The 25,844-nt window shown below is 41.0% G+C and overlaps 2 protein-coding genes and 2 long non-coding RNA genes across 7 annotated transcripts in view; 2 read left to right on the top strand and 2 right to left on the bottom strand.

The window, feature by feature from the left end:
* LOC138950740 (uncharacterized) overlaps positions 1-25,844 on the bottom strand; it is a 238,231-nt gene that overhangs the window by 131,600 nt on the left and 80,787 nt on the right. The gene's annotated exons all lie outside the window — the stretch shown is intronic.
* On the top strand, positions 1,245-8,393 carry LOC138950715 (uncharacterized). Its single transcript, XM_070322437.1, has 3 exons — positions 1,245-1,424; positions 3,478-3,711; positions 7,756-8,393. The coding sequence occupies exons 1-3, from the start codon at positions 1,274-1,276 to the stop codon at positions 7,947-7,949; spliced, it is 579 nt and encodes a 192-aa protein (XP_070178538.1). The 5' UTR covers positions 1,245-1,273; the 3' UTR covers positions 7,950-8,393.
* Positions 17,007-25,746, bottom strand: LOC138950714 (NAD(P)H-hydrate epimerase-like). Of its 4 annotated transcripts, none has more exons than XM_070322433.1 (6): positions 25,650-25,746; positions 25,010-25,147; positions 23,860-23,968; positions 20,377-20,487; positions 18,330-18,597; positions 17,007-17,434 (listed from the first exon to the last, which is right to left on the bottom strand). In XM_070322433.1, the coding sequence occupies exons 2-6, from the start codon at positions 25,132-25,134 to the stop codon at positions 17,232-17,234; spliced, it is 816 nt and encodes a 271-aa protein (XP_070178534.1). In that variant the 5' UTR covers positions 25,135-25,147; positions 25,650-25,746; the 3' UTR covers positions 17,007-17,231. The 4 variants fall into 4 exon arrangements, with proteins under 4 accessions (XP_070178534.1, XP_070178537.1, XP_070178535.1 ...); XM_070322436.1 differs by having other exon boundaries at positions 25,024-25,147; XM_070322434.1 differs by having other exon boundaries at positions 25,676-25,697.
* LOC138949810 (uncharacterized) lies at positions 19,584-20,324 on the top strand. Its single transcript, XR_011450463.1, has 2 exons — positions 19,584-19,636; positions 19,768-20,324. It is a non-coding gene; the product is annotated as an uncharacterized lncRNA (long non-coding RNA).

Raw genomic sequence — 25,844 nt, 5'->3', positions numbered from 1 at the left:
AAAACAAGCCAGGAACAGCCATGGGTTGTAATCGGCCAGTCAGGTAACGTACCCGATTCAATTACCCAACCCAATTACCCAACCCTCGTTTATATGATTGGCACGTCATCATATTCAAAATTCTGTATTATGAAGTCAGTCCGGTAGATTTCTCTTATTATTTTGTTCACCCTTGTTTCAACACACTCTGAAAATATACCCCCCCAAAAAATTAGCAGCATATTATTGAAGTTGATTTTTGGGGTCAATCGCTGTCGTATGTTTTTAATTTGCTAACTTCACGAGATTAATGTTGTTGAAGTAAAAGTCTAGAATCACCTGGCAGACCCTTTACCCTGAGAGAAAAACACCACACACAGAATGAACAAGCCATTGTTTTACACAAATGAACCTGAAAACTGTTACACACAGTAGAATGAAGCAAATACACACAGCGGTACCTGCGATGTGTGGACCCTCCCATGAGAGGACACATCCCTTAAAAGGACACCTTCTCTTGTCCCTTTTTATACTATCTCTACCAAAGTATACCTGTCGTGACAGGCCACCTGCAATGTAGGGACACTTGTGGCTGGTCCCAAGGGTGTCCTTTCATCACAGGTACCTCTGGACTGGGTGGCCGAGTGGTAACGCACTTGCGCTCGGAAGCGAGAGGTTGCGAGTTCGACCCTGGGTCAGGGCGTTAGCAATTTTCTCCCCCCTTTCCTAACCTAGGTGGTGGGTTCAAGTGCTAGTCTTTCGGATGAGACGAAAAACCGAGGTCCCTTCGTGTACACTACATTGGGGTGTGCACGTTAAAGATCCCACGATTGACAAAAGGGTCTTTCCTGGCAAAATTGTATAGGCATAGATAAAAATGTCCACCAAAATACCCGTGTGACTTGGAATAATAGGCCGTGAAAAGTAGGATATGCGCCGAAATGGCTGCGATCTGCTGGCCGATGTGAATGCGTGATGTATTGTGTAAAAAAAAATTCCATCTCACACGGCATAAATAAATCCCTGCGCCTTGAATATGTGCGCGATATAAATTGCATAAAAAAAAAATTAACAAATTTTAAAAAATCCCTGCGCTTAGAACTGTACCCACGGAATACGCGCGATATAAGCCTCATATTGATTGATTGATTGTAGTAGGATCAGTAAACCGAGTTATACATAGGCCTGCCGCACCCCCTATCACATAATTTCATTGCATGGAGCATGATAAATTGAGTTTCAAAGCATCCCTATCTTTGATCTCTTGTCAGGTTCGGCCGGCAGCGCCCCAGCCATGAGCCACATTGACAACAGCGCCTACCTGCGAGAGAAGGAGGAGGCGGACGAGGTTTACCAGCGGCTGTTGAAACAGACCAGCGGAGCGTTCACGTCTGCCGTCGCGGCCCAGTCCACGCCCACCAAGCCTGTCGTCGCCCTCTCGCAACGTGAGTTTGGCATCAACTTGCACACACCCCCCTCTCTTTCAGGACCTCAAAAAATCGGAGAAAATCAGGTCTTAACTCTTTCAACACGTCCACCCTATGACATGACTATACACTCAGAACGCATGCGCCAAAGCATATAAATAGCCTGCTGACAACCAAAATTGGGACATTTTGAAAAAAATATTGTATTTTGAAAAAAATATTGTAAAAAAACTAGTACATGTGGAGATTTACTTTTTGCACACAATTAAAGAAAGATTTTTCATTGTTTCAGAAATGTACTTTGTATTTGTCAAAAGACTTGTTGTGTTTGTGTGGTATGCTATTGAAAATGTCAATAAATAGCCTGCTGACAACCAAAATTGGAAAATTTTGAAAAAAATATTGTATTTTGAAAAAAATATTGTAAAAAAACTAGTACATGTGGAGACTTACTTTTTGCACACAATTAAAGAAAGATCTTTCATTGTTTCAGAAATGTACTTTGTATTTGTCAAAAGGCTTGTTGTGTTTGTGTGGTATGCTATTGAAAATGTCAACAATTTAAATAAAAAAAGTCCAGAGGCACCACATAAATACTACAGACATGTTTGAAAATATGCACAAAATGTTGTTAGTGAATACTCAAAAAAGAATTTACTAACCTGAATGATACAATGAGATGACTGGGTGATGACTATGATGAATATATCCATGTAGAAGAAAAGAAACACTTGCTGTCACAGTATTTACAGTGCCACAGAGCACAGCTCAACGCAAAACGCCACACCACATTCCAGGCACCAGAATCGAGTCCCATTGCGTTGGGTTTTATCCATAGAAGAAAAGAAACACTTGCTGTCACAGTATTTACAGTTTTTGTATAAATGACTTGTTTAGAACTCGGTTTATGCACGGAGAACATCCTTCTTTGTGTGCCACACTTCGAAGCACGGCTCAACACAAAGCGCCACAGCCATGTGGCCACAGAACATTCCCGGCATCAGAATCGCGTCCGTCCGCTTGCATTGGGTTTTGGCCAAAGTAGCATTGACACCTCGAGCTCTTGATCTGGCTAACTCATTCACCCTCATCACTCACTTATCCATCTATCACAACAACACTGTTTGATGCACACACAGTCACTGCTTTCCTTCTGCACGCCGCTTCGCTTCGCAACAACAACACTGACAACTCGCGACATTTTGGAACGGCCTAAATATGAAACTAAGGCATGGGTTGGTCCCGTCAATGACCTGTAATATCCAAACTAACCAATGAAATCAACTGTTCTGGGAGTTATTTGTCGCGTATGATAATGCAGCCGACCTCTGAACCTATGACGTGGGTTTTCGTATGGAAAATCCCCAGCGTGGTATTTTCCACTTCCAACGCTACTATTATGGCGATGGGTGGCGAAGTGACTCACGCACCGTACGCACGGATTCTGGCGCCGTGCTGACAACGGCATGATCAGTCAACGCTTGTATTCGGGCGGCGCGTCGCGAAAAAGTTAAAAAGGAGGGAGTCTTAAAAATTGGGTTAATTTACACAGGTTGTGAATACAAAATCTGAGAAAACAGGGTTTTATAATAATGTTGTTTTACGTCCTGCCCTCATGGTGAAACCATTAAGGCCATGTTCCTGAATGACCGAGGTCTTTTATGAGCCACTTTGGTGACCCGGGGGTGGCACATGGATACCGTCTCTGAGTCGACTGCACGAAAAAGTGGATCTATGTCCGTCCGTATTTGACCGTACAATTAGACTGTTACTATGCCCTTACATTTTGGTGGCCAATAATGAAAACATTACATATGATCAGGTTTTCTTTGATGTGTTTGCTAGTGGTTGGATGTGCCAGTATACTCTTGTGCCAATAGACTCATTCTACCAGGAGGTGTCCGATCCTCAGAGAGGCTAAAGATTATTTAAAGATCCACTGTTTAGTTAATGTTTCAGCTCTTGCACAAGGTGTTGGAACTTTTCCCCTTTTTCTTCTGGTCTAAAGTTGGGTATCACTCGGGAACACTGTGAGGGCGTGAAATATTTATCGCATGTTATTCCTCCACAGCATCAGGGGACGTAACTGGCACCAAACCTTTGGCCTCACCGTCAGCCACTCCCAGGGAAGGGGACATAACTCCAACCAGCCAGCACATAGATTCTCCCTCTGACCTCCCCTCTGGTCGCAGAGGCCCCACGCCGACTTTTGACTCGGACAAAGTCCTCAACTGTCCTCAGGATGACCAATCCCCACATCCCGTCCCCACACCCAGACAAAATGCTGGGCCGTCTCGAGATGAAGGTACAGTATGGGTGCAAGTGTTGTCTGAGAGATAATAGACGATTTTCGAAAATAACTTTTTCAGGATTTTCAGCGATGTGGAAGAGACAAGCTTTTCACAACATCTGGAGCATGTTCCACACTTCTGATCAGCTTTACTCCTGCGATCGGGATGATGAACAGCTAACTATGATGTGTATGTAATGCAGCGCGCGCACAATATGGTACCCTTTTGCTTTTAAAAAACAGCGTTCACAACTTCATCAGAGTTCACTGTTTGTTGCGGAAATGATCGTTGACATGTATAAGTCATCGCTTACAACATGTTTTGATTGAGGTAACGTGGGTTTAGCTTGAGGTCACGTGAGTTTAGGAAAACCCACATGCCTAGCGTAAACTTACATTAAGTGATCAGCAAACTATTGGTGGCGGTTCATAGCTCCGATGTGTATATTTTCAAAAGAAAAGGTATCATATTTAGCGCACGCTGCGTAATATACACATCAGAGTTAGTTATTTGTCCCGATCGCAGGAGTAAAGCCGATCAGAAGCGTGGAACATGCTCAGGATGTTGTGAAAAGCTTGTCCTTTGAGGTAAAGGTGCTCCTACTCTTCCAGACCGCTGAAAATCCTGACAGAGTTATTTGCGGAAAAAGACTACCGTATTTGACGGACTACAAGCCGCGATTTTTTTTCAACAAAAATCGCATTGCGGCTTATAAAAAGATGCGGCTAAAACGTTACCTAAACTTGAATAGCATTCACCTAATGGAAGTCGCCGCGGATTTTCATTTCGCTCGATTAGTGATTACCGGTACTTTATTAGATCTCTACTCAAGAATCAGCGCTTTTCTCTTTCTTTCGCGAATCTTCGTTTGTCAACAAGTCGTCGTGACAAGATAGCGTACAGAGAAACACCGGATGTATCAGGATCTCGCGCGCGCGAGATTTCGTTTTTTTGTGTCTCGCGATAGTTGGAGGAGCGAGAGCCGCCATGTTGTGTTTTCGTCTGCTCGAAATGTGCGCAAAAGTCGTAAATCATCCCAAAAAAGCTTATTCCGGGCGGGACTACATGTGTGTGTGTGATATTTTTCTTCAAACTTTTTCACTTTTCTTCTTTGTTTCACTTGTTTATTCTCGGAGCCGATTTTGCCAAATACCGTACTTTCGTTTGCCTGGTTGTTTTGATTGATTGACACGATCTGATTATATTTTTTTCGACGGCGGCTAATATAGTGACGCGGCCTATACGTGGCTCGTCCCATTTTTTTTTTTAAAGTCGGGGGTGCGGCTTATAAAACGGTGCGTCTTGTAATCCGTCAAATACGGTAATCTGTTTGGTCAAAAGGATACGTTTGGCTTGGATTCTTTCATTGTCAGCTGTGCTCTCATTCAAAGGTTTAGATGTGCAAGGAAGGGGTTGATAGTGGTGACGTTTTTTGTGGCTATGTGTCATAGCTTATGTGGTGTAGTGTACAGTGGAACGTACCCAATTACAAAACATTAAAACTCATAGAAATGAGGTCTTAAGAAGAGAAGGAGTCCTTTTCTTTATTTCTTTATTTGGTGTTTTACGTCGTTTTCAACCACGAAGGTTATATCGCGACGGGGGAAGGGGGAAGATGGGATAGAGCCACTTGTCAATTGTTTCTTGTTCACAAAAGCACTAATCAAAATTTGCTCCAGGGGCTTGCAACGTAGTACAATATATTACCTTACTGGGAGAATGCAAGTTTCCAGTGCAAAGGACTTACATTTCTTACATACTGCTTGACTAAAATCTTTACAAACATTGACTATATTCTATACAAGAAACACTTAACAAGGGTAACAGGAGAAACAGAATCCGTCAGTCGCCTCTTACGACATGCTGGGGAGCCTCGGGTAAATTCTTTCTCGTACCCCAACCAATATGGGGCTCCCCCTAACCCGCGTGGGGTACGTATACTGTCACCTGGTTGTCACGACATATGTCGCGCTACTGGCTCAGTCTGTTTGGTCGGTTCCGATTACCTCCCATGGATGCGAAAACCTATATGACCGTTTTTATATTTAGTCAAGTTTTGACTAAATATTTTAACATCGAGGGGGAATCGAAACGAGGGTCGTGGTGTATGTGTGTGTGTCTGTCTGTCTGTGTGTGTGTGTAGAGCGATTCAGACTAAACTACTGGACCGATCTTTATGAAATTTGACATGAGAGTTCCTGGGTATGAAATCCCCGAACGTTTTTTTCATTTTTTTGATAAATGTCTTTGATGACGTCATATCCGGCTTTTCGTGAAAGTTGAGGCGGCACTGTCACGCCCTCATTTTTCAACCAAATTGGTTGAAATTTTGGTCAAGTAATCTTCGACGAAGCCCGGACTTCGGTATTGCATTTCAGCTTGGTGGCTTAAAAATTAATTAATGACTTTGGTCATTAAAAATCTGAAAATTGTAAAAAAAAATAAAAATTTATAAAACGATCCCAATTTACGTTCATCTTATTCTCCATCATTTTCTGATTCCAAAAACATATAAATATGTTATATTTGGATTAAAAACAAGCTCTGAAAAATAAATATATAAAAATTATTATCAAAATTAAATTGTCGAAATCAATTTAAAAACACTTTCATCTTATTCCTTGTCGGTTCCTGATTCCAAAAACATATAGATATGATATGTTTGGATTAAAAACACGCTCAGAAAGTTAAAACAAAGAGAGGTAGAGAAAAGCGTGCTATCCTTCTTAGCGCAACTACTACCCCGCTCTTCTTGTCAATTTCACTGCCTTTGCCATGAGCGGTGGACTGACGATGCTATGAGTATACGGTCTTGCTGAAAAATGGCATTGCGTTCAGTTTCATTCTGTGAGTTCGACAGCTACTTGACTAAATATTGTATTTTCGCCTTACGCGACTTGTTCTTTATTTATCTCTCTGTTAATTCACCAGTGGCTGTGTAACGTGTGTTACAGAATTGCACCAGTGTAAGGGTTAAGAAGGGGGAGGTCTCAAACAATATGGAGGGGTTCCACTGTACATTTCAATCAATCAATCAATCAATCAATCAATCAATCAATAGGAGGCTTATATCGCGCGTATTCCGTGGGTACAGTTCTGAGCGCAGGGATTTTTAAAAAAAAAAATTCATTTTTATTTTATGCAATTTATATCGCGCACATATTCAAGGCGCAGGGATTTATTTATGCCGTGTGAGATATGGAATTTTTTTTACACAATACATCACGCATTCACATCGGCCAGCAGATCGCAGCCATTTCGGCGCATATCCTACTTTTCACGGCCTATTATTCCAAGTCACACGGGTATTTTGGTGGACATTTTTATCTATGCCTATACAATTTTGCCAGGAAAGACCCTTTTGTCAATCGTGGGATCTTTAACGTGCACACCCCAATGTAGTGTACATTTGTAGTATTGGTTCTTCCATTGCCAATTGTACAGTACTTTAGCACAATAGCACAAAGAATGAAATATGCAAAGGACTGCTCACTAAGTTATAAACTTTCCAGGATTTCTCCTTCTCACCCACACACTTTTGATGATTCATGATGGCGCTGGAAACAATTTTTTTGTTCTTTACACTTCTTGTTTTTCTACTATTTGTGACCCTCCACCACGAAATGAGTCGCATGTCACCTCGCGCGGTTCTGCGCTAGGCTTAATATAAGTTCGGGGAGTGTCTGGTAACAGTGTGAGGGTCACCTTAGTCACAGGCTTATAACTCAAACAGTTTTCGCTCTTTTTTAAAACGGTTTTCACCACTGGATAGAGCATAAAAAACTGTTTAGGAAAATGTAAAAATATGAAAATCATGCAAAGGTGACATGCGACTCATTCCGTGGTGGAGGGTCACATTTTTCTTCATGTCTCTTGTGTTTTTCGTGCGACAGGCGGTGCCCCTGACCCTAACCTTCTCCCCCACACAATATTGTAAAAGATTCATGACGTGCTAAAAAAATGTATGGTGATGCTAGAAACAATTTATTTTTTGTTCTTTACATATACTGTTTTTCTACTATTTTTCTTCATGTCTCTTGTGTTTTTTTGCGCGACAGGCGACGCCCCTGACCTGCACCCTGAGCGACGGGTTCCGTCCAGAGCCAGCGACGGCAACTACAGCATGGACAGCTTCGAGCAGTCCTACATCAGCGAGCGTGGCGAGGTCGTCGTCCTGGGTGACGACGCTGACCTTCTGGACTCTCCCGACTCACGACCCATCCAGTTTGACAGCGACGACGAGGGATTTTGAAAATGATTGTTTAGCAAGGCCAACCTTGAAAGCAGTTATGAGGGATTTAAAAAAACAATGATTTCATTCATTTCATTTTCATTTTCATTACTTTATTGTCCCATCGCTGGGAAATTCGGGTCGCTTCCTCCCAGTGGAAAGCTAGCAGCAATATTATAATGGTTCAACCTTATGGCTTAAAGGTTCATGCAGTTCTTCCCCTGAGAAGTTTGACTTGCCATCTCAGATCTGCAGGGTTTTTACATGGGGTCAGACCATCCCTCCCCCACTGGGATACATACCAAAACTCAACAGTGAGTATACTTTCTGTGCAAAGTGGATTTTTTTTTTTTTTTTTTTTGATAATTAATTTCTGGACAGACACAAGTGGCGATCTGTGAAATTAATAAGACTTTTTTTTTTAATCCTCACTGGATCTGCACAGGAAGTATAGTCAGAATACAGTGGAACCCCCCTTTTAAGACCCCCCAATTTAAGACCTCCCCCTTTTTAAGACCTTGCTTTTTCAGCTTTCCTGTTCACAACCTCTAAATTTACCTCCATTTTAAGACTTCCCCCTTTTTAAGACCTTGATTTTTCAGCTTTCCTGTTCATACAGTCATAACCTGTGTAAATTTACCCCCATTTTAAGACTCCCTCCTTTTTAAGGCCTGATTTTCTCAGATTATTGGAGGTCTTAAAAGGGGGGTTCCACTGTATTGATTGTGTTGTTATGTGTCCGCGTGGAGGGACCCTGAGGTCTTTTTACATTTAGTCAAGTTTTGACTAAATGTTTTAACATAGAGGGGGAATCGAGACGAGGGTCGTGGTGTATGTGTGTGTGTGTGTCTGTCTGTGCGTGTGTGTGTAGAGCGATTCAGAGTAAACTACTGGACCGATCTTTATGAAATTTTACATGAGAGTTTCTGGGTATGATATCCCCAGACGTTTTTTTCATTTTTTCGATAAATGTCTTTGATGACGTCATATCCGGCTTTTTGTAAAAGTTGAGGCGGCACTGTCACACCCTCATTTTTTAATCAAATTGATTGAAATTTTTGTAAAGCAATCTTCGACAAAGGCCGGACTTCGGTATTGCATTTCAGCTTGGTGGCTTAAAAATTAATTAATGACTTTGGTCATTAAAAATCTGAAAATTGTAATTAAAATTATTTTTTTATAAAACGATCCAAAACTACGTTTATCTTATTCTTCATCATTTTCTGATTCCAAAAACATATAAATATGTTATATTCGGATTAAAAACAAGCTCTGAAAATTAAAAATATAAAAATTATGATTAAAATTAAATGTCCAAAATCGATTTAAAAACAATTTCATCTTATTCCTTGTCGGTTCCTGATTCCAAAAACATATAGATATGATATGTTTGGATTAAAAACACGTTCAGAAAGTTAAAAAGAATAGAGATATAGAAAAGCGTGCTATCCTCCTCAGCGCAACCGCTACCGCGCTTTTCTGGATTGTTAATGTCACTGCTTTTGCCACGAGCGGTGGACAGACGATGCTACGAGTGTACGGTCTTGCGGAAAAAATGCAATGCGTTCAGTTTCATTCTGTGAGTTCGACTGAGCTTGACTAAATGTTGTATTTTCGCCTTACGCGACTTGTTGATTCCATGTACACGCCTGCAGGCCAGGTTTGAGATTGTGAGTCATAGACATAGTCCTATTTAATTAGTTTAAATTACTTCCAGGGTTTTTCCCATCGTTGCGGGGATGTATAAATTAAGCTTCCTGCAAAGTTTTAGGTTTGAAGTCCTTACCAATTACGAGAAATAATTAATTCTTTATTGCATTGTTTAGCAACAGTTCTCCAGGACTTGGGCTATTTTTAGACCGTTGACGTCACTTCGTGACGTTTCGTAAACCAAAGATGGCGTTTGAGACTGTTCTGTTTACATTCGACACTATCAACACCACTTTGCAATACTGAAATAATTTTGTCTGTGTTCGAAAGCTACAGCCAATCGTTATTATATCCCCTTAGGTACAGTTTTATAACATTATTGGCACATGTAAACAATGTGAATTAATTAATGAACGCTACAAATATGGCAGCCTTTAAGCGGTGAAGATGAGGAATGTTGATAATAATGGCTCCTCCACCCTTTACAGTGGAGACGACAGATTTGAAAAGGTGTCACCATTTTTTGTATCAGGAATCGGGTTTTTGTCAGGGAAGCATGATAATGTTGATCATTTCATCTCCCCTAAAGTCCCAATCATGCAACCTCCACAGCAAGGGAAACATTAAAGAGATAATTAACATGGTCTTTGTAAGGTGATTTTTTTTTTCAACATGGCTTATATACATGTACTTTTATTACACGGTGTTTCTGTTGTTGATAAGAAGTAGCGCTTCATCCGTCCAGCTGATCATTATTTTAATTTTTAGTTTTTATAAGAAATGGAGATCTGCGTAATAATGCATGCTGGTTATATGCTTGAGAGATTGAAATTGTTGAAAATGATATCTTTCTCTGCATAATTTATTGCACACATGATCTCAACATAGAGAATAGATCTAAGTGCCGAGTGAGTGTGAGAAATGGACACAGAGATATTGAAAGACACGCTTGCTTGAACTAACGTGAACGCATACACACTCACTCCTTCTCTCTTAAATTCCTCTCACTGGCTCTCTCCCATTGTCAAACTTTTACCCAGCACAAGAATAGGATTCTCGAAGATATTATTGATTCATTATTCTCTTCTCTCTTTACTTAGGCCTAAAAAATAAATAGGTGTGGTTACGGTAACCCGACCTACCCTATTTTGGGGGGGGGCGACCCTATAACTTTTTATTACATTTGTCAAAAAAATACAAAAAAATACAAGTAAACGAGTGCAGAAAACGCAATGAAAGCGAAAGCGCCCGAGTCGCACACTTATTTCCCTGTCAAGTAGGTTTAATTTGTACACATCAGAAAAAAAAGTTTAAAAAAAAAGTGATTGCCTACCTTCCTACCCTATTTTTTTGGGCTATGTTACCGTAACCACACCTTTTTTTTTTTTTGCCTTACATTTGTTCTCTTGGGAACAAGAGCAAAAGGAACACTGTACCACTGCCTTTAACTTTTGCCATTGTAACATTTCTCAGCTTACCGGGTTGTCTTTATTTAAATATCACTTTAGCATGCAACATTTCATTCTCACTACAGTGGAACCCCCTTAAGACCCCCCAATTTAAGACTCCCTCCTTTTTAAGACCCTGTTTTCTTAGACTTTCTGTTCATATCCTCTGTTAACTTACCCCCATTTTAAGACTCCCTCCTTTTTAAGACCCTGTTTTCTTAGACTTTCTGTTCATATCCTCTGTGAACTTACCCCCACTTTAAGACTCCCTCCTTTTTAAGACCCTGTTTTCTTAGACTTTCTGTTCATATCCTCTGTATAAATGTACCCCCATTTTAAGACTCCCTCCTTTTTAAGACCCTGTTTTCTTAGACTTTCTTTTCATAACCTCTGTATAAATGTACCCCCATTTTAAGACTCCCTCCTTTTTAAGACCCTGTTTTCTTAGACTTTCTTTTCATAACCTCTGTATAAATGTACCCCCATTTTAAGACTCCCTCCTTTTTAAGACCCTGTTTTCTTAGACTTTCTTTTCATAACCTCTGTATAAATGTACCCCCAATTTAAGACTCCCTCCTTTTTAAGACCCTGTTTTCTTAGACTTTCTGTTCATAACCTCTGTAAATCTACCCCCATTTTAAGACTCCCTCCTTTTTAAGACCTGATTTTCTCAGATTTTTGGAGGTCTTAAAAGGTGGGTTCCACTGTACAAGTACTCATTTTTACATTTAGTCAAGTTATGACTAAATGTTTTAACATAGAGGGGGAATCGAGACGAGGGTCGTGGTGTATGTGTGTGTGTGTGTGCGTGAGTGCGTGTAGAGCGATTCAGACCAAACTACTGGACCGATCTTTATGAAATTTGACATGAGAGTTCCTGGGTATGATATCCACATACGTTTTTATCATTTTTTTGATAAATGTCTTTGATGACGTCATATCCGGCTTTTCGTGAAAGTTGAGGCGGCACTGTCACGCCCTCATTTTTTAACCAAATTGGTTGAAATTTTGGTCAAGTAATGTTCGACGAAGCCTGGACTTCGGTATTGCATTTCAGCTTGGTGGCTTAAAATTTAATTAATGACTTTGGTCATTAAAAATCTGAAAATTGTAAAAAAAAAAAATTTTTTATAAAACTATCCAAATTTACGTTCATCTTATTCTCCATCATTTGCTGATTCCAAAAACATATAAATATGTTATATTCCGATTAAAAACAAGCTCTGAAAATTAAATATATAAAACTTATCAAAGTTAAATTTTCGAAATCAATTTAAAAATACTTTCATCTTATTCCTTGTCGGTTCCTGATTCCAAAAACATATAGATATGATATGTTTGGATTGAAAACACGCTCAGAAAGTTAAAACGAAGAGAGGTACAGAAAAGCGTGCCATATTCCTTCTCGGCGCAACTACTACCCCGCTCTTCTTGTCAATTTCACTGCCTTTGCCATGAGCGGTGGACTGACGATGCTACGAGTATACGGTCTTGCTGCGTTGCATTGCGTTCAGTTTCATTCTGTGAGTTCGACAGCTACTTGACTAAATGTTGTATTTTCGCCTTACGCGACTTGTTAGGTTTTGTTACCTTACAATTTTCTATGCAATATTCCAGCCTGAGTGAAGCAAAACATAACCTATTCTCCCTGCCGTCGTGTACATTGAAACCTCCATTTTAAGACCTGTTTTAAGACTTTGTTTTTAACTCCTTGTCTCCCAGGTGCGGATATATCCGTACCCACTCATATGGCTCTATCTGACCAGGAACTGATATATCCGCTCTGACTGTTAGCTTCAGTCGCTTCCTGAAACGTCCATCTAACGCCTGCATTCCAGCGTGTTGATACACAGTTACTACAATTCTGTGTGACCTGCTGCAGCACAGCTGGTCTCAGCTAAAAAAAAAACTTGGTCAACATAGGTGGGGTAGAAAGTGTTAAACATTTTATCTTCATTTAGTCTGTAAGTTTACCTCTATTTTAGGACTTTTTTCAAAATTTTGAAGGCGTTAAAGTGGAGTTTTCACTGTATTCACCATGTTGTTGTTTTTAATGTATATGCAATTTCACATTTTGAATGTACGTACGATTTAGACATTTTGATATAGATGCAATCGACACATTCACAAGTTAAATGACATGAAAATGTGTGTGACTTTGTGAAAGTTGACCAATTGATCTTTTTTCTTTACCGTTTTTATATTTAGTCAAGTTTTGACTAAATATTTTAACATCGAGGGGGAATCGAAACGAGGGTCGTGGTGTATGTGCGTGTGTGTGTGTGTCTGTGTGTCTGTGTGTGTGTGTGTGTGTGTGTAGAGCGATTCAGACTAAACTACTGGACCGATCTTTATGAAATTTGACATGAGAGTTCCTGGGTATGAAATCCCCAAACGTTTTTTTCATTTTTTTTTTATAAATGTCTTTGATGACGTCATATCCGGCTTTTCGTGAAAGTTGAGGCGGTACTGTCACGCCCTCATTTTTCAACCAAATTGGTTGAAATTTTGGTCAAGTAATCTTCGACGAAGCCCGGACTTCGGTATTGCATTTCAGCTTGGTGGCTTAAAAATTAATTAATGACTTTGGTCATTAAAAATCGGAAAATTGTAAAAAAAAATAAAAATTTATAAAACGATCCAAATTTACGTTTATCTTATTCTCCATCATTTGCTGATTCCAAAAACATATAAATATGTTATATTCCGATTAAAAACAAGCTCTGAAAATTAAATATATAAAAATTATGATCAAAATTAAATTGTCGAAATCAATTTAAAAACACTTTCATCTTATTCCTTGTCGGTTCCTGATTCCAAAAACATATAGATATGATATGTTTGGATTAAAAACACGCTCAGAAAGTTAAAACAAAGAGAAGTACAGAAAAGCGTGCTATCCTTCTTAGCGCAACTACTACCCCGCTCTTCTTGTCAATTTCCATGAGCGGTGGACTGCATACGATGCTACGAGAATACGGTCTTGCTGAAAAATGGCATTGCGTTCTGTGAGTTCGACAGCTACTTGACTAAATATTGTATTTTCGCCTTACGCGACTTGTTTTTTTTCCATCATCAGAAGTATAGACAAGATTACAAGTTAGAACAAAATGTTTCAACAAACAACTAGACAGAATTTATTTGTTCAGTAATTGATGTTTAAGTTTAGTTCTATTTTTGGACCAGGTTTTATTTCACTCTAGTTTAGCTTTTTTGGGGTGTATGATCTAATATTATTTTCCAGATAGTGTCATTCCTTCTTTTACAAAACCAACAGCATTACTGGAAACTAATTACTCTCACAAAATACAACTTTTCTTCTTACCTGTTGTAGTTTTTCATGTACCGTACTTTCCGGGTGACAAGGCGCTTCGTTATCTAAGACGCACCCCCTTCTTTTTAAAAAAAATTGTAATCCAGTCACCCATTGGACGCAGGGGGCCGATAGGGCGCACCAAAATGACCCAGTTTTTGCCATGAGAGGTGGTTCCCCTGTCATATCTGAGAGAGGAAACACTTCCTGCATCGGGGTCAGTGACCGACTTTAACTGAGTGAAAATATGTGTGTGTGTGCGGCCAGATCAAAGGCATTGTGATAGCTGGGTGGCCTTGTTAAAAGACACGACCTTGCCATGAGAGGTGGTTCCCCTGTCATATCTGAGAGAGGAAACACTTCCTGCATCGGGGTCAGTGACCGGTCAGTGACCGAGTTTAACAGTGTGGAAATTGTGTGCGGCCAGATCAAAGGCAGGGCAGTACCTAGTAGCTGAAACATGCATTATCACAAGTTGTTTGACTGGGACTCAAGCGGTCTCTTTGATTTTTTTCGTATTTCATACACGGATTAGGCGCTTCGTTATACAAGACGCAGGGGTCAAACTCGAGGAAAAAAGTCGCGCCTTATGACCCGGAAAGTACGGTAGATCATTCTAACTGCTCCCCCCGCGGGTTAGGGGGAAGAATTTACCCGATACTCCCCAGCAAGTCGTAAGAGGCAACTAACGGATTCTGTTTCTCCTTTTACCCTTGTTAAGTGTTTCTTGTATAGAATATAGTCAATGTTTGTAAAGATTTTAGTCAAGCAGTATGTAAGAAATGTTAAGTCCTTTGTACTGGAAACTTGCATTCTCCCAGTAAGGTCATATATTGTACTACGTTGCAAGCCCCTGGAGCAATTTTTTTATTAGTGCTTTTGTGAACAAGAAACAATTAACAAGTGGCTCTATCCCATCCCCCCCTTTTCCCGTCGCGATATAACCTTGAACGGTTGAAAACGACGTTAAACACCAAATAAAGAAAAAAAGAAAGAATTCTAACTGCGGTTTCACCATTTAATTTATTCCCTTAATGGCTTGATTTTATGATGTTTGTGTAATTTTGTTGTACTTTGTTTTGTCTTATATCTCATACTCAGTAATGGGGTTTGTGTTTGCATGTGTGTGAATGGTACGACTTCTCTTTTCCTTCTTTTACTCTCATTGGTGCAAATAAATTATTATTATTCTTTTTTTTTTATTTTTTTTTATTATTCTCTTTATTTATATGGGATGTTTTTGTCTTTTGTAATGAGGATCGAGTGCCTTTGAGAGCTTGGAGGAAAAATACAATCAGTAAAGATTAAACACCACTAAAGGTTCTGTAGCTGGGTAAGTCAGCAGACAAAGTTTGTATATGTTCTCCAAACTCTCCAAGGCACTCAATCTTTCACCACTAAAGACAACAACATCCCAAACCAAATAAATCATGCGTGTAGATCTGAAATACTCTGGATTTTCATGACTTTTTTATAGGAAGTGTGTGTGTGTGTGTTCATTATCTGTGTGCCTGGCTGCTACTTTAACAATAACATATATAATGTAATGACCTAATTTAGCTGCTAGTCTGAGCTGTCACAAATACAGAGAACATAACGAATCATTGGTTTCTTATTCAGAGTTTACTACAAAAGTGACGCATGATGAAACTTGACTCCATGATCATTCTTTCAAAACTGCCAAAAGAAGAACCTGAAAAAAGCTAAATTTTCAAGTTCCAAGAGCTAATATGACTTGATTTTACTATCCTCGTCCTTAATCAATCAATCAATATCAATCAATAGGGAGCTTATATAGCGCGTATTCCGTGGGTACAGTTCTAAGCGTTTGTCGAAAAGTTGTCAACACAGGACTAACAAAGAAACTAACATCTACAAACGGACACAAACCCTATCACACACTAGCAAACCCTGATGAACATAGAACAAAGAACTGTTTAACAACGATGTACACATCAATAGCTAGGTCCAAACAAAATAATATTAAGCACAAATAAAACACCTCTCACAGAGCACAGCACAAGAATGTCTTTTGGGGCACAACACATCACGTCGAACATGAAAGTCGCAGCCAGCTACGGGAAGAACTGAGTCTTCAACCTACTCTTGAACGCGTCAAGAGAGGGGCTCTGGCAAAGCTCAAGCGGCAGGGAGTTCCAGACGGAGGGGCCCGCGGAGGGAAATGCACGCTGACCAGCAGATGCGAGTTTCGAGCGAGGGATGTGGAGGCGGAGAGGGTCAGCAGCAGAACGAAGGGGACGGTCGGAGGGCTGGGTGTACAGGTCCAGGGAGGATTCAAGGTACTCGGGAGCACACACACACACACACACACACACACACACACAAAGGCTTCAAAGCTGGATAAAGAAACCTTTTTGAGCATTATATACATACAAACAGAGAATGCGAGTACATGTACAAACAACAAGTTGTTGATCACAAATAGACCTTTGAATTGACCACAAGAAAAGTCAGATTCAGATGTACCGGACACACAAAGCAGTAACTATTTCTCAACTTCAAGCTGATGCTTCAAGTTCTGCGCTGCTCTTATTAATTCTACTTTCTCTGACAATTTGTACTTAACACTAATAACAGCATTCTCTCTTAATTTTTTGCAAGTTCCAGCTACACATCCCAATCTAAATCTCACTGCGATGGGTTGGGACTAAGCTGGTAGAGAAAGATGGCATTTTTCCTCCAAGCTCTCAAAGGCACTCAATCCTCATTACAAAAGACAACCACATCCCAATCTAAATCTCACTGCACGAGTCTCACGATAGGTGAATCTGTAGCTGGGTAAGTCGGCAGACAAAGTTTGTATATTTTCTCCAAACTCTCCAAGGCACTCAATCTTTCACCACTAAAGACAACAACATCCCAAACCAAATCTCACTGCAGTCTCACGATGGGTTCGGTAGCCGGGTAAGTCGGCAGAGAAAGATTGTATTTTTCCTCCAAGCTTTGCGGCACGAAGCGGCCGCCCAGGATGTGATGTTTACCGCGAAACAGGGACGCACATTTCTTGGGTGCCGTCAGGGAGATGAGTAGCTCTGGCTGTAGGCCGTCCTCGCATCCCTTCTCCACATCCCAGCCTGGGGAAATTGAAACATTTGTGAAAGCTTTTAAATGAACTATTGGCTTCAAAATAAAAATAAATCCAAAAAACATGAATGCAAGAAAGCAACAAAGGAACCCAGAGTGACGGGCGCAGTGGCTTAGTGGATAAGACATCGGCCTCCTAATTGGAAGGTCGTGAGTTCAAATCCCGACCGCGGCCGCCTGGTGGGTTAAGGGTGGAGATTTTTTTCGATCTCCCAGGTCAACTAATGTGCAGACCTGCTGGTGCCTTATCCCCCTTTGTGTGTACACGCAAGCACAAGACCAATTTAGTGTGCATGGAAAAGATCCTGTAATCCATGTCAGAGTTAGGTGGGTTATAGTAACACAAAAATACCCAGCACGCTTCCCCCCCAAAGTGGCGTATAGCTTCCTGAATGGTGGGGTAAAAACGGTCTTACACTTACAAATCCACTCGTGCAAAAACACGAGTGAACGTGGGAGTTTCTGCCCATGAAGGAAGAAAAAGAAAAAGAACCCAGAGCCCAACAAAGCATTTAGCAACCACACAATGGCTTTACGCACAATGGCTTTACGCATAATGGCTTTACGCACAATGGCTTTACACACAATGGCTTTACACACAATGGCTTTACGCACAATGGCTTTACACACAATGGCTTTACGCACAATGGCTTTACACACAATGGCTTTACACACAATGGCTTTACGCACAATGGCTCTACACACAATGGCTTTACACACAATGGCTTTACACACAATGGCTTTACACACAATGGCTTTACACACAATGGCTTTACGCACAATGGCTTTACGCACAATGGCTTTACGCATTCTCAAACATCCCCCCCCTCCCCTCCCCCATCCCCCTCTCTTCTCCCTCCACCCTCTACCCCCAGGCCCCCTCACCTGAAGGTACGTCAATGCTGCAGATAGGAATGTCCTTCTCCACTTTCTTCAGCTTGTCCAGAATGTCAGCAAACTGCGGCCGGGGCGGCCCTTTAAAGCTGAAGCCAAACAGCGCGTCTACGATCAGGTCGTAAGCGTTTGTTAACCCAGCCTTGTCTTCGGGCAATGACTCCACAAAGGCCATATTCATCTTCTTGCATTGCGTTGTCAGATTCTGGAACAGCTGTTTTGGCGGCTGCTTGGGGTAGAATATGGAAGGTGTGAACCCCTGCAACACAAACCATCATATCAGGAAAAACAATGGGAAAAAAGTTTGAAAATTTTCAGTCAAATGACATATGAAAGTCTTTGAAAGCTTTCTAAACAATGAAAAACAACAGGATTTGTTTTCATTTTTATCTTTTATTTTTTATTCTGCAGAAATATGACATTGTAGTGATGTTATCGATTTCTTGTAAACTTGAAGTGTAACAGGTGTAGTTCGAATCCCCAGGAACCGCCATTGCCTCCCTTTGCTGGGAAAAAATTCACTTTATCCCCAGAGAAAAAGTAGAACAGACCCCGGCCCCTTTCAAGACCCCCGATTTAGAAACCCAACATTTCTTTTCATGCCTGATAAATAAAAAAATCTAAGAAACAAAGGGACATAAGAGCTCTAAATATTGAAAACATGACTGCAGCAAGAGAGAGGGGGAAGAGAAAGGGGGAAGAATTTACCCGATGCTCCCCAGCATGTCGTAAGAGGCGACTAACGGATTCTGTTTCTCTTTTTACCCTTGTTAAGTGTTTCTTGTATAGAATATAGTCCATGTTTGTAAAGATTTTTAGTCAAGCAGTATGTAAGAAATGTTAAATCCTTTGTACTGGAAACTTGCATTCTCCCAGTAAGGTAATACATTGTACTACGTTGCAAACCCCTGGAGCACATTTTTGATTAAGTGCTTTTGTGAACAAGAAACAAGTGGCTCTATCCCATCTCCCCCCCCCCCCCCCCCCCCCCCCCCCCTTTCCCAGTCGCGATATAACCTTCGTGGTTGAAAACGACGTTAAACACCAAATAAAGAAAAGAAGACAGAGAAAATGAGAGTGATGCAGAACCAGCCAGCAGAGAGGTTATAGACATCAAGACACAGAAAACTTTATTAATTTGTGGTGGATACATATTTCACAACATAGAATTGTACAACAATTGTAATTCAATCAAGTTTGCGTTTTAATGAAACAGATCCTGTGATTGGTCAGAATGCCCCAACTCTGCTGGCGAGGCGCATTGATACAGCCTCAACTAGTCTCGGTTAGCTTTGAGGGTCATTTTACAAGTAGGAAATATGAAGGCCAACGAAATACCGAGACTATAAGGTATGCGAAGTGATGACGTCGAATACGTGACGTAAGTTGATGCATGAATTCTTCCGGACTACGTCAGGCAATTCCAAAGATCGCTTTTGTGATGAAAAGAATTTGTTTTAGAGTTTGCTGTCCAGAAACCCGTCAAAAAAGAAGGGAAAATGTGTGTGAAAGAAAACAAAACAGGAGCAGAGTGATACGATAGGAATACAGAGACATATTTCTTGGGACTTGACCCTTGCAGGTAGGTGGACTGAAAGTAGTGTGTGAACAGAACAGAACCAATTCTGTCTGTTTACCATCGCATGAAAGCAGGAAAGAGATCGTCGTCAGATTGAATTACAATAACATTAACACGCTTCCATTTGAAACTTCTCGGTCTTGATCGTGGATTGACGCCCTCCCAAAGTCTAATTGAAGCCCTCCGTCGCTTCGCTCCGTCGGGATTCAATTACCTTTGGTCGGGCGTCAATCCCCGATGAAGACCTCGAAGTTTCAAATGGAAGCATGTTAATGTGTAAGTATTGGAATGAACAAGAGACTTTTGATCACCCTGATAAACACATACAAATAAATGTAAATGTTATTCATTAAAAAGCCCCACAATGATGTGCTTGGCAACCTGAAAAAAACCCACAAAAAAACCAAATAAATGAGAATTTTTTTTTTTTTTTTTAATTTACAAGCTGATGAGACTCACAAAGAGCTTGAGATGGCGGGCGCACACCAATCCGTCACCCCCGTTGTTCCCAGGGCCGCAGCAAACCAGCACTGCTCCCTTGTTCTTTGTCAGCGTCTCAGGAGGATAGCACTGCAACAACACCACAAAAACATCAAGGGGGCCTCAGGATAGCTCAGTTGGTAGAGCACTGGACTTCTGATCCTAAGGTGGCATGGGAATTTAAAAAAGTCAAAAAGGTTGAAAATATTTAAGTAATAGCAAAGTCGACGGCGCGAAGCACCTAGCCTTACTAGGGGGGTCCGGGGGCATGCCCCACCGGAATTTTTTTCTCTCCAAAGAACCCAAGTGGTGCAACTTGGTGTCATCTGAGCTCCGAGTTTGCCATTAAATTAAGTTTTTAGAATCGTTCTTGCCTCCCATCCCCCATTTATTTTTTCGGCGGACACTTTTGCTTTTTCGGTGGAACAAAACAAAATTCGGCGGAAATTTGCCTTTCGGCGGACAATTCCCATGCCTGCCTAAGGTCGCAGATTCGACTCCGGGCTGGGGCGGACATAGGTCAACTTTATGTGCAGACCCTGAGATGGTAGCCATGTCCCACCCCCGTGTTACCACAGTGGGGGGGGGGGGGGGGGGTGACCTCGGTCATTCTGCCAGGAGTGCAGATACCGTGTGACTTGGAATAATAGGCCGCGAAAAGTAGAATATGCGCCGAAATGGCTGCGATCTGCTGGCCGATGTGAATGCGTGATGTATTGTGTAAAAATAATTCCATCTCACACGGCATAAATAAAATCCCTGCGCCTTGAGTATGTGCGCGATATAAATTGCATTAAAAAAAATTTTTAACAAAATCCCTGCGCTTAGAATTGTACCCATGGAATACGCGCGATATAAGCCTCATATTGATTGATTGATTGATATCTCATCAAAAGCCGTGAGGGCGTAAAACTCGAATTATCATATAACCATGGCGATGCATATAACCCATATCTTGTCCTTTAAGAGGTGAAATATTTAGCCTGTAGGACATGAAGCATTCTCTATTTTTTTTAAAACATCTAAATTGGGATTCCCCTTTTAAAGACCCCCTAAAAGACGATTTTTCTGAAATAACTCTATCAGGATTTGCAAGCGGAAGGGAGTTGCGCCCCACTAACAAAACCTTGTACAAACAACCTTCACAGGAAACAAATGTGACCCTCCACCACGGAATGAGTCACATGTCACCTTTGCATGATTTTCATTTTTTTACATTTTCCTAAACAGTTTTTTTAGTGCTCTATCCAGTGGTGAAATCCGTTTCAGAAAAGAGCGAAAACTGTTTGAGTTATAAGCCTGTGACTAAGGTGACCCTCACACTGTTACCAGACACTCCTCGGACTTATATTAAACCTAGCGCAGAACCGCGCGAGGTGACATGCGACTCATTTCGTGGTGGAGGGTCACAAATGGTCAAACGGGAAACACATGCTCGAACAGATAAAGCCGCGATCGCAGCGAATAACTGACTTTGATGTTTCTGCTATGCAGTGTCCAATCAATACGATGTTTTTTTCTTTCGGAAATCTGCACATCGGAGCCACGATCGTTGCAGCATGTCAGTTTCCAAAACTGCTGTGACCTCGACCTCAAGCAAACTCACGTGACCTCAGGCAAAACACTGGTTGTCGGCTGCCACTCGGGACATTAAGCGATCTGGCATTGCTGCAACTAATCGTTAACTGCGATGAGTATATTTTAGACAGAAAGGGGGTCATACACTGTACAGTGGAACCCCCCATTTAAGACCCCGCAATTTAAGACTTCCTACCCTTTTAAGATCTTGTTTTCTTAGATTTTTTTATTCATAACCTCTGTTAATTTACCCCTGTTTAAAGACCTGCTCCTTCTTTTTTAAAGACCTGATTTTGTCAGATTTTCAGAGGTGTCTTCAAAGGGGGGTTCCACTGTATCACCTAAACACCGACACACTTTAGGGCGGGGATGTAGCTCAGTCGGTAGTGCGCTGGATTTGTATCCAGTTGGCCGCTGTCAGCGTTAGTTCGTCCCCACGTTTGGCGAGAGATTTATTTCTCTGAGTCGACTTTGAGTGCAGACTCTCCTCGGTGTCCGAACACCCCCCCCCCCCCCCCCCCGTGTGTACACGCAAGCACAAGACCAAGTGCGCACGAAAAAGATCCTGTAATCCATGTCAGAGTTCGGTGGGTTATAGAAACATGAAAATACCCAGCATGCTTCCTCCGAAAGCGGCGTATGGCTGCCTAAATGGAGGGGTAAAAACGGTCATACACGTAAAAGCCGTGGGAGTTTCAGCCCATAAACGAACAAACAAAACTGACACACTTTGCATTCTGATCATCATCGGTCCATGCCGTATCGCCGGCATATCTCTCTGACCGGATGCATAATTACTGCGCAGAATCTATAAAAATAAGAATACAGAGTTATCTCCCATGTTTTTCGCTAGTGTTTCTGAGAATAGACGAACTGAGACGAAAGTGATTGCAGATTGGCCGACTTCGACAGTGATCTCCGTTCTGTTCTTCACAGTTATGATAAAGAGATCGTTCTGAGGTTAAAACAAGTCGAAATGTTGAGTCTGCTGTGGGAAGAGGACCGTGATATTGTTGCATCACTCCCAACTGGTTACGGAAAAAAGTGTCGTCTGCTTCGTAGCCAAAGTTGATTATCACGTGACACTTTTGCCATATTTAGAGTTGTTTGCACAGTAAATACACCCACGAAAGATAGCTCGCTTGAAACTCACAGTCTTATATCAATTCCTTTGTCATCTAAAAATTACACAACACCATGAAAAATCATTATCGACGGTCGCGAATCTGCTTATATCAATAACACATTACGAAAAGCTCTAAATATATGTAAAAAACCGATTTCCTCTCCAGAGAAGAAAAAAACAAAGGCATCCTGTCAGGGATAAATGAGACCCGAAGGGAAGTAACTCAGTTAAAAAACAAAGGATTACTGTACTCACCGATACAAAGACGACACAAGACGATTACGAATTTCATTTTACCTGAGTTCAGGATGACACACTTTGGTTAAGCATATATGACTCTTTCCACTGGGAAGAAGCTTAGCAGCCCGAATTTCCCAAAAAATGGGATACAGTGGAATCCCCCTTTTTAAGACCTTCAAAAGTCTGAGAAAAACAAAATCCTAAAAAGGAGGGAGTCTTAAAATGGGGGTTATTTTACAGAGGTTATGAACAGAAAGTCTAGGAAAACAAAATCCTAAAAAGGAGGGAGTTTTAAAATGGGGGTTATTATACAGGGGTTATGAACAGAAAGTCTAGGAAAACAAAATCCTAAAAAGGAGGGAGTTTTAAAATGGGGGTTATTATACAGGGGTTATGAACAGAAAGTCTAGGAAAACAAAATCCTAAAAAGGAGGGAGTCTTAAAATGGGGAATCTTAAGAGGGGGGCCCGGATTCCCTGTTACTGTTATAAATTAAGTTGAGGACGAACAAGACTCACCTCAGCAATGGCGACAGCACAGCTGTACCCAGCCAGCTCCATCAGCTGGTCCACACTGAAGGCATAGTCAGAGAACAGCTCTTCGTCAATCTTCTGCGCTTCCTCTTGTCTGTAAGGTAAGAAGAACTAGAATTTATTCCGCCATACAGCAATTGGTATTTGTCCACAGTGAAGGCACAGTCAGAGAACAGCTCTTTGTCAATCTTCTGAGCCTCCTCTTGTCTGTGAGTAAAAAAAAAAGAAAAAAAAGAGAATTTTAATGTCCTATCGCCTACATATTTTGCCTCTTAAGGACAAGATATGGGTAATATGATAATTCGAGATTTACGCCCTCACGGTTTTTGATGAAATACACAAGCGTATGCGTGTCTAGGTGGTATCATTGAATCAACCATCTGTACTTATGGCAGAATGACCGAGGTAAGAAGAACAAGAATTTATTCCGCCATACAGCATTCCAGCCATAATGGTAATTGTCCTGGTGTTGATATACTACATGCATACACCCATTCACTCCTTACAAATATAATACAATAACAAAAACATTTTAAAGGCCAATAGGCTAACAACAACAAATCTAAGTTATCGCCGAAGAACAGGTTATTAAAAACATTTTCTCATCGTGTCTTTTGAGTAGTAGTTGTTGTATGTATATGATAATGTTACTGAACGTTTGTGTACAATTATAATAATACAATTGCTTGAATGAAATGCAATGTGAATCCTAATGTAAGCTAAAATGATCTGGACTTCTCACATCCAGGTGAACAGAGCTGCCATAGGGCCTAAAGTTATGCTCCAGGCATTATCCATTTAAAAAAATAACAAAGTATCATTGACTTTTTGCAAGGAGTCAAAAAGTACAATTTCTTTGTGAATTCATTTTCATCATTGTCCAGACAGGACTGCGTAAGGCAGAAAAAGCTGAAGTAAGCCAAGCGAAAATACTCAATCAGTTCCTACATACACATGTCTCACGTCAAGATTGTTCTATTCCTTTGGCACAAGGAATCAAACACTTTCACACACACACATGCTACAACAATATCCTGGCCTTCTTCATAACTTACAAGCTAAAAGCAACCTGACAGTGACACACCTTACTTTCACACATAGGCATGCACATGTTGCAAGGGAAAGGAACAATTACCCGAGATAACGTACTGTCGAAGAACTTGACATTTTCCGTTGATACTGCCCTATGGTAGGGGTGCTGACTTGCTTGAAGAGGCAAGAGAGACGACTCTTTGCCACCTGAGCGACAGACCGAAGCATTCAGCCAACCTGCCTGCATCACCAGAAGTTGGGGAATAATGTAAACATCAGGTAAAGTGGAGGCATGGTACAAAACTACCAATACAGGCAGATGATAAAACAGTGGGAAAAATTAGGTGGGAAGTAAGTGTGTGTGTGTGTGTGTGTGTGTGTGTGTGTGTGTGTGTGTGTGTGTGTGTGTGTGTACATGTGTTTGTGTGTGTGTGCGCGTGTGTGTGTTTGTGTGTGTGTGTGTGTGTGTGTGTGTGTATGTGTACATGTGTTTGTGTGTGTGTTCCTGTTTATCTGTTTAATTGTACGTACGTGTGTTTGTCTGAAAGAAGAACAGAACTTGACGACTTGGGCAGGCCTACTTTCGCTCTTGAAGGCAGACTCCTTTATTAAACAACAACAAACAGTAAACTTTGCTGCGTAAAATCAAACCACGGTTACACTTTAGGAACAACTTTGGAGTCTGACAATCTGACCTTTTGCAAAACCATAGCTTCTTTCAGAACAATGCATATTACACGTACCAGCTACTGAAAGCCAAACTACCAACGATTTGCAGAAGTAAAGAGTCCGGACGATCAAGTCTACTGCCGACAAGTTCGAGCTTTCTTTTTAGTTTCGTATAAATTTGTAAATAATGATCAAGGCTAGCTAGGCAGTATTCACTGCATATAAATATAGTTAAGCTATCAATTGAGACCTACTTTCATTAAAAAATG

This window comes from Littorina saxatilis, linkage group LG16 (genome assembly GCF_037325665.1).
Source record: "Littorina saxatilis isolate snail1 linkage group LG16, US_GU_Lsax_2.0, whole genome shotgun sequence".
Classification (NCBI taxonomy): Eukaryota; Metazoa; Mollusca; class Gastropoda; order Littorinimorpha; family Littorinidae; genus Littorina; species Littorina saxatilis.
Note: the sequence above shows the minus strand (reverse complement) of the source record. Positions and strands in the feature narration are given on the sequence as shown.

Excerpts from the sequence above, each read along its gene's own strand:
- LOC138950715 (XM_070322437.1), top strand. The coding sequence starts at position 1,274 with ATGAGCCACATTGACAACAGCGCCTACCTGCGAGAGAAGGAGGAGGCG. Across the intron at positions 1,425-3,477 it reads TGTCGTCGCCCTCTCGCAAC|CATCAGGGGACGTAACTGGC; the intron begins GTGAGTTTGGCA and ends ATTCCTCCACAG. Across the intron at positions 3,712-7,755 it reads TGGGCCGTCTCGAGATGAAG|GCGACGCCCCTGACCTGCAC; the intron begins GTACAGTATGGG and ends TTTGCGCGACAG.
- LOC138950714 (XM_070322433.1), bottom strand. The coding sequence starts at position 25,134 with ATGCTTCGGTCTGTCGCTCAGGTGGCAAAGAGTCGTCTCTCTTGCCTC. Across the intron at positions 20,488-23,859 it reads GTGCTGTCGCCATTGCTGAG|TGCTATCCTCCTGAGACGCT; the intron begins GTGAGTCTTGTT and ends GTGTTGTTGCAG. Across the intron at positions 18,598-20,376 it reads CCCGCCATCTCAAGCTCTTT|GGGTTCACACCTTCCATATT; the intron begins GTGAGTCTCATC and ends TTTGTGTTGCAG.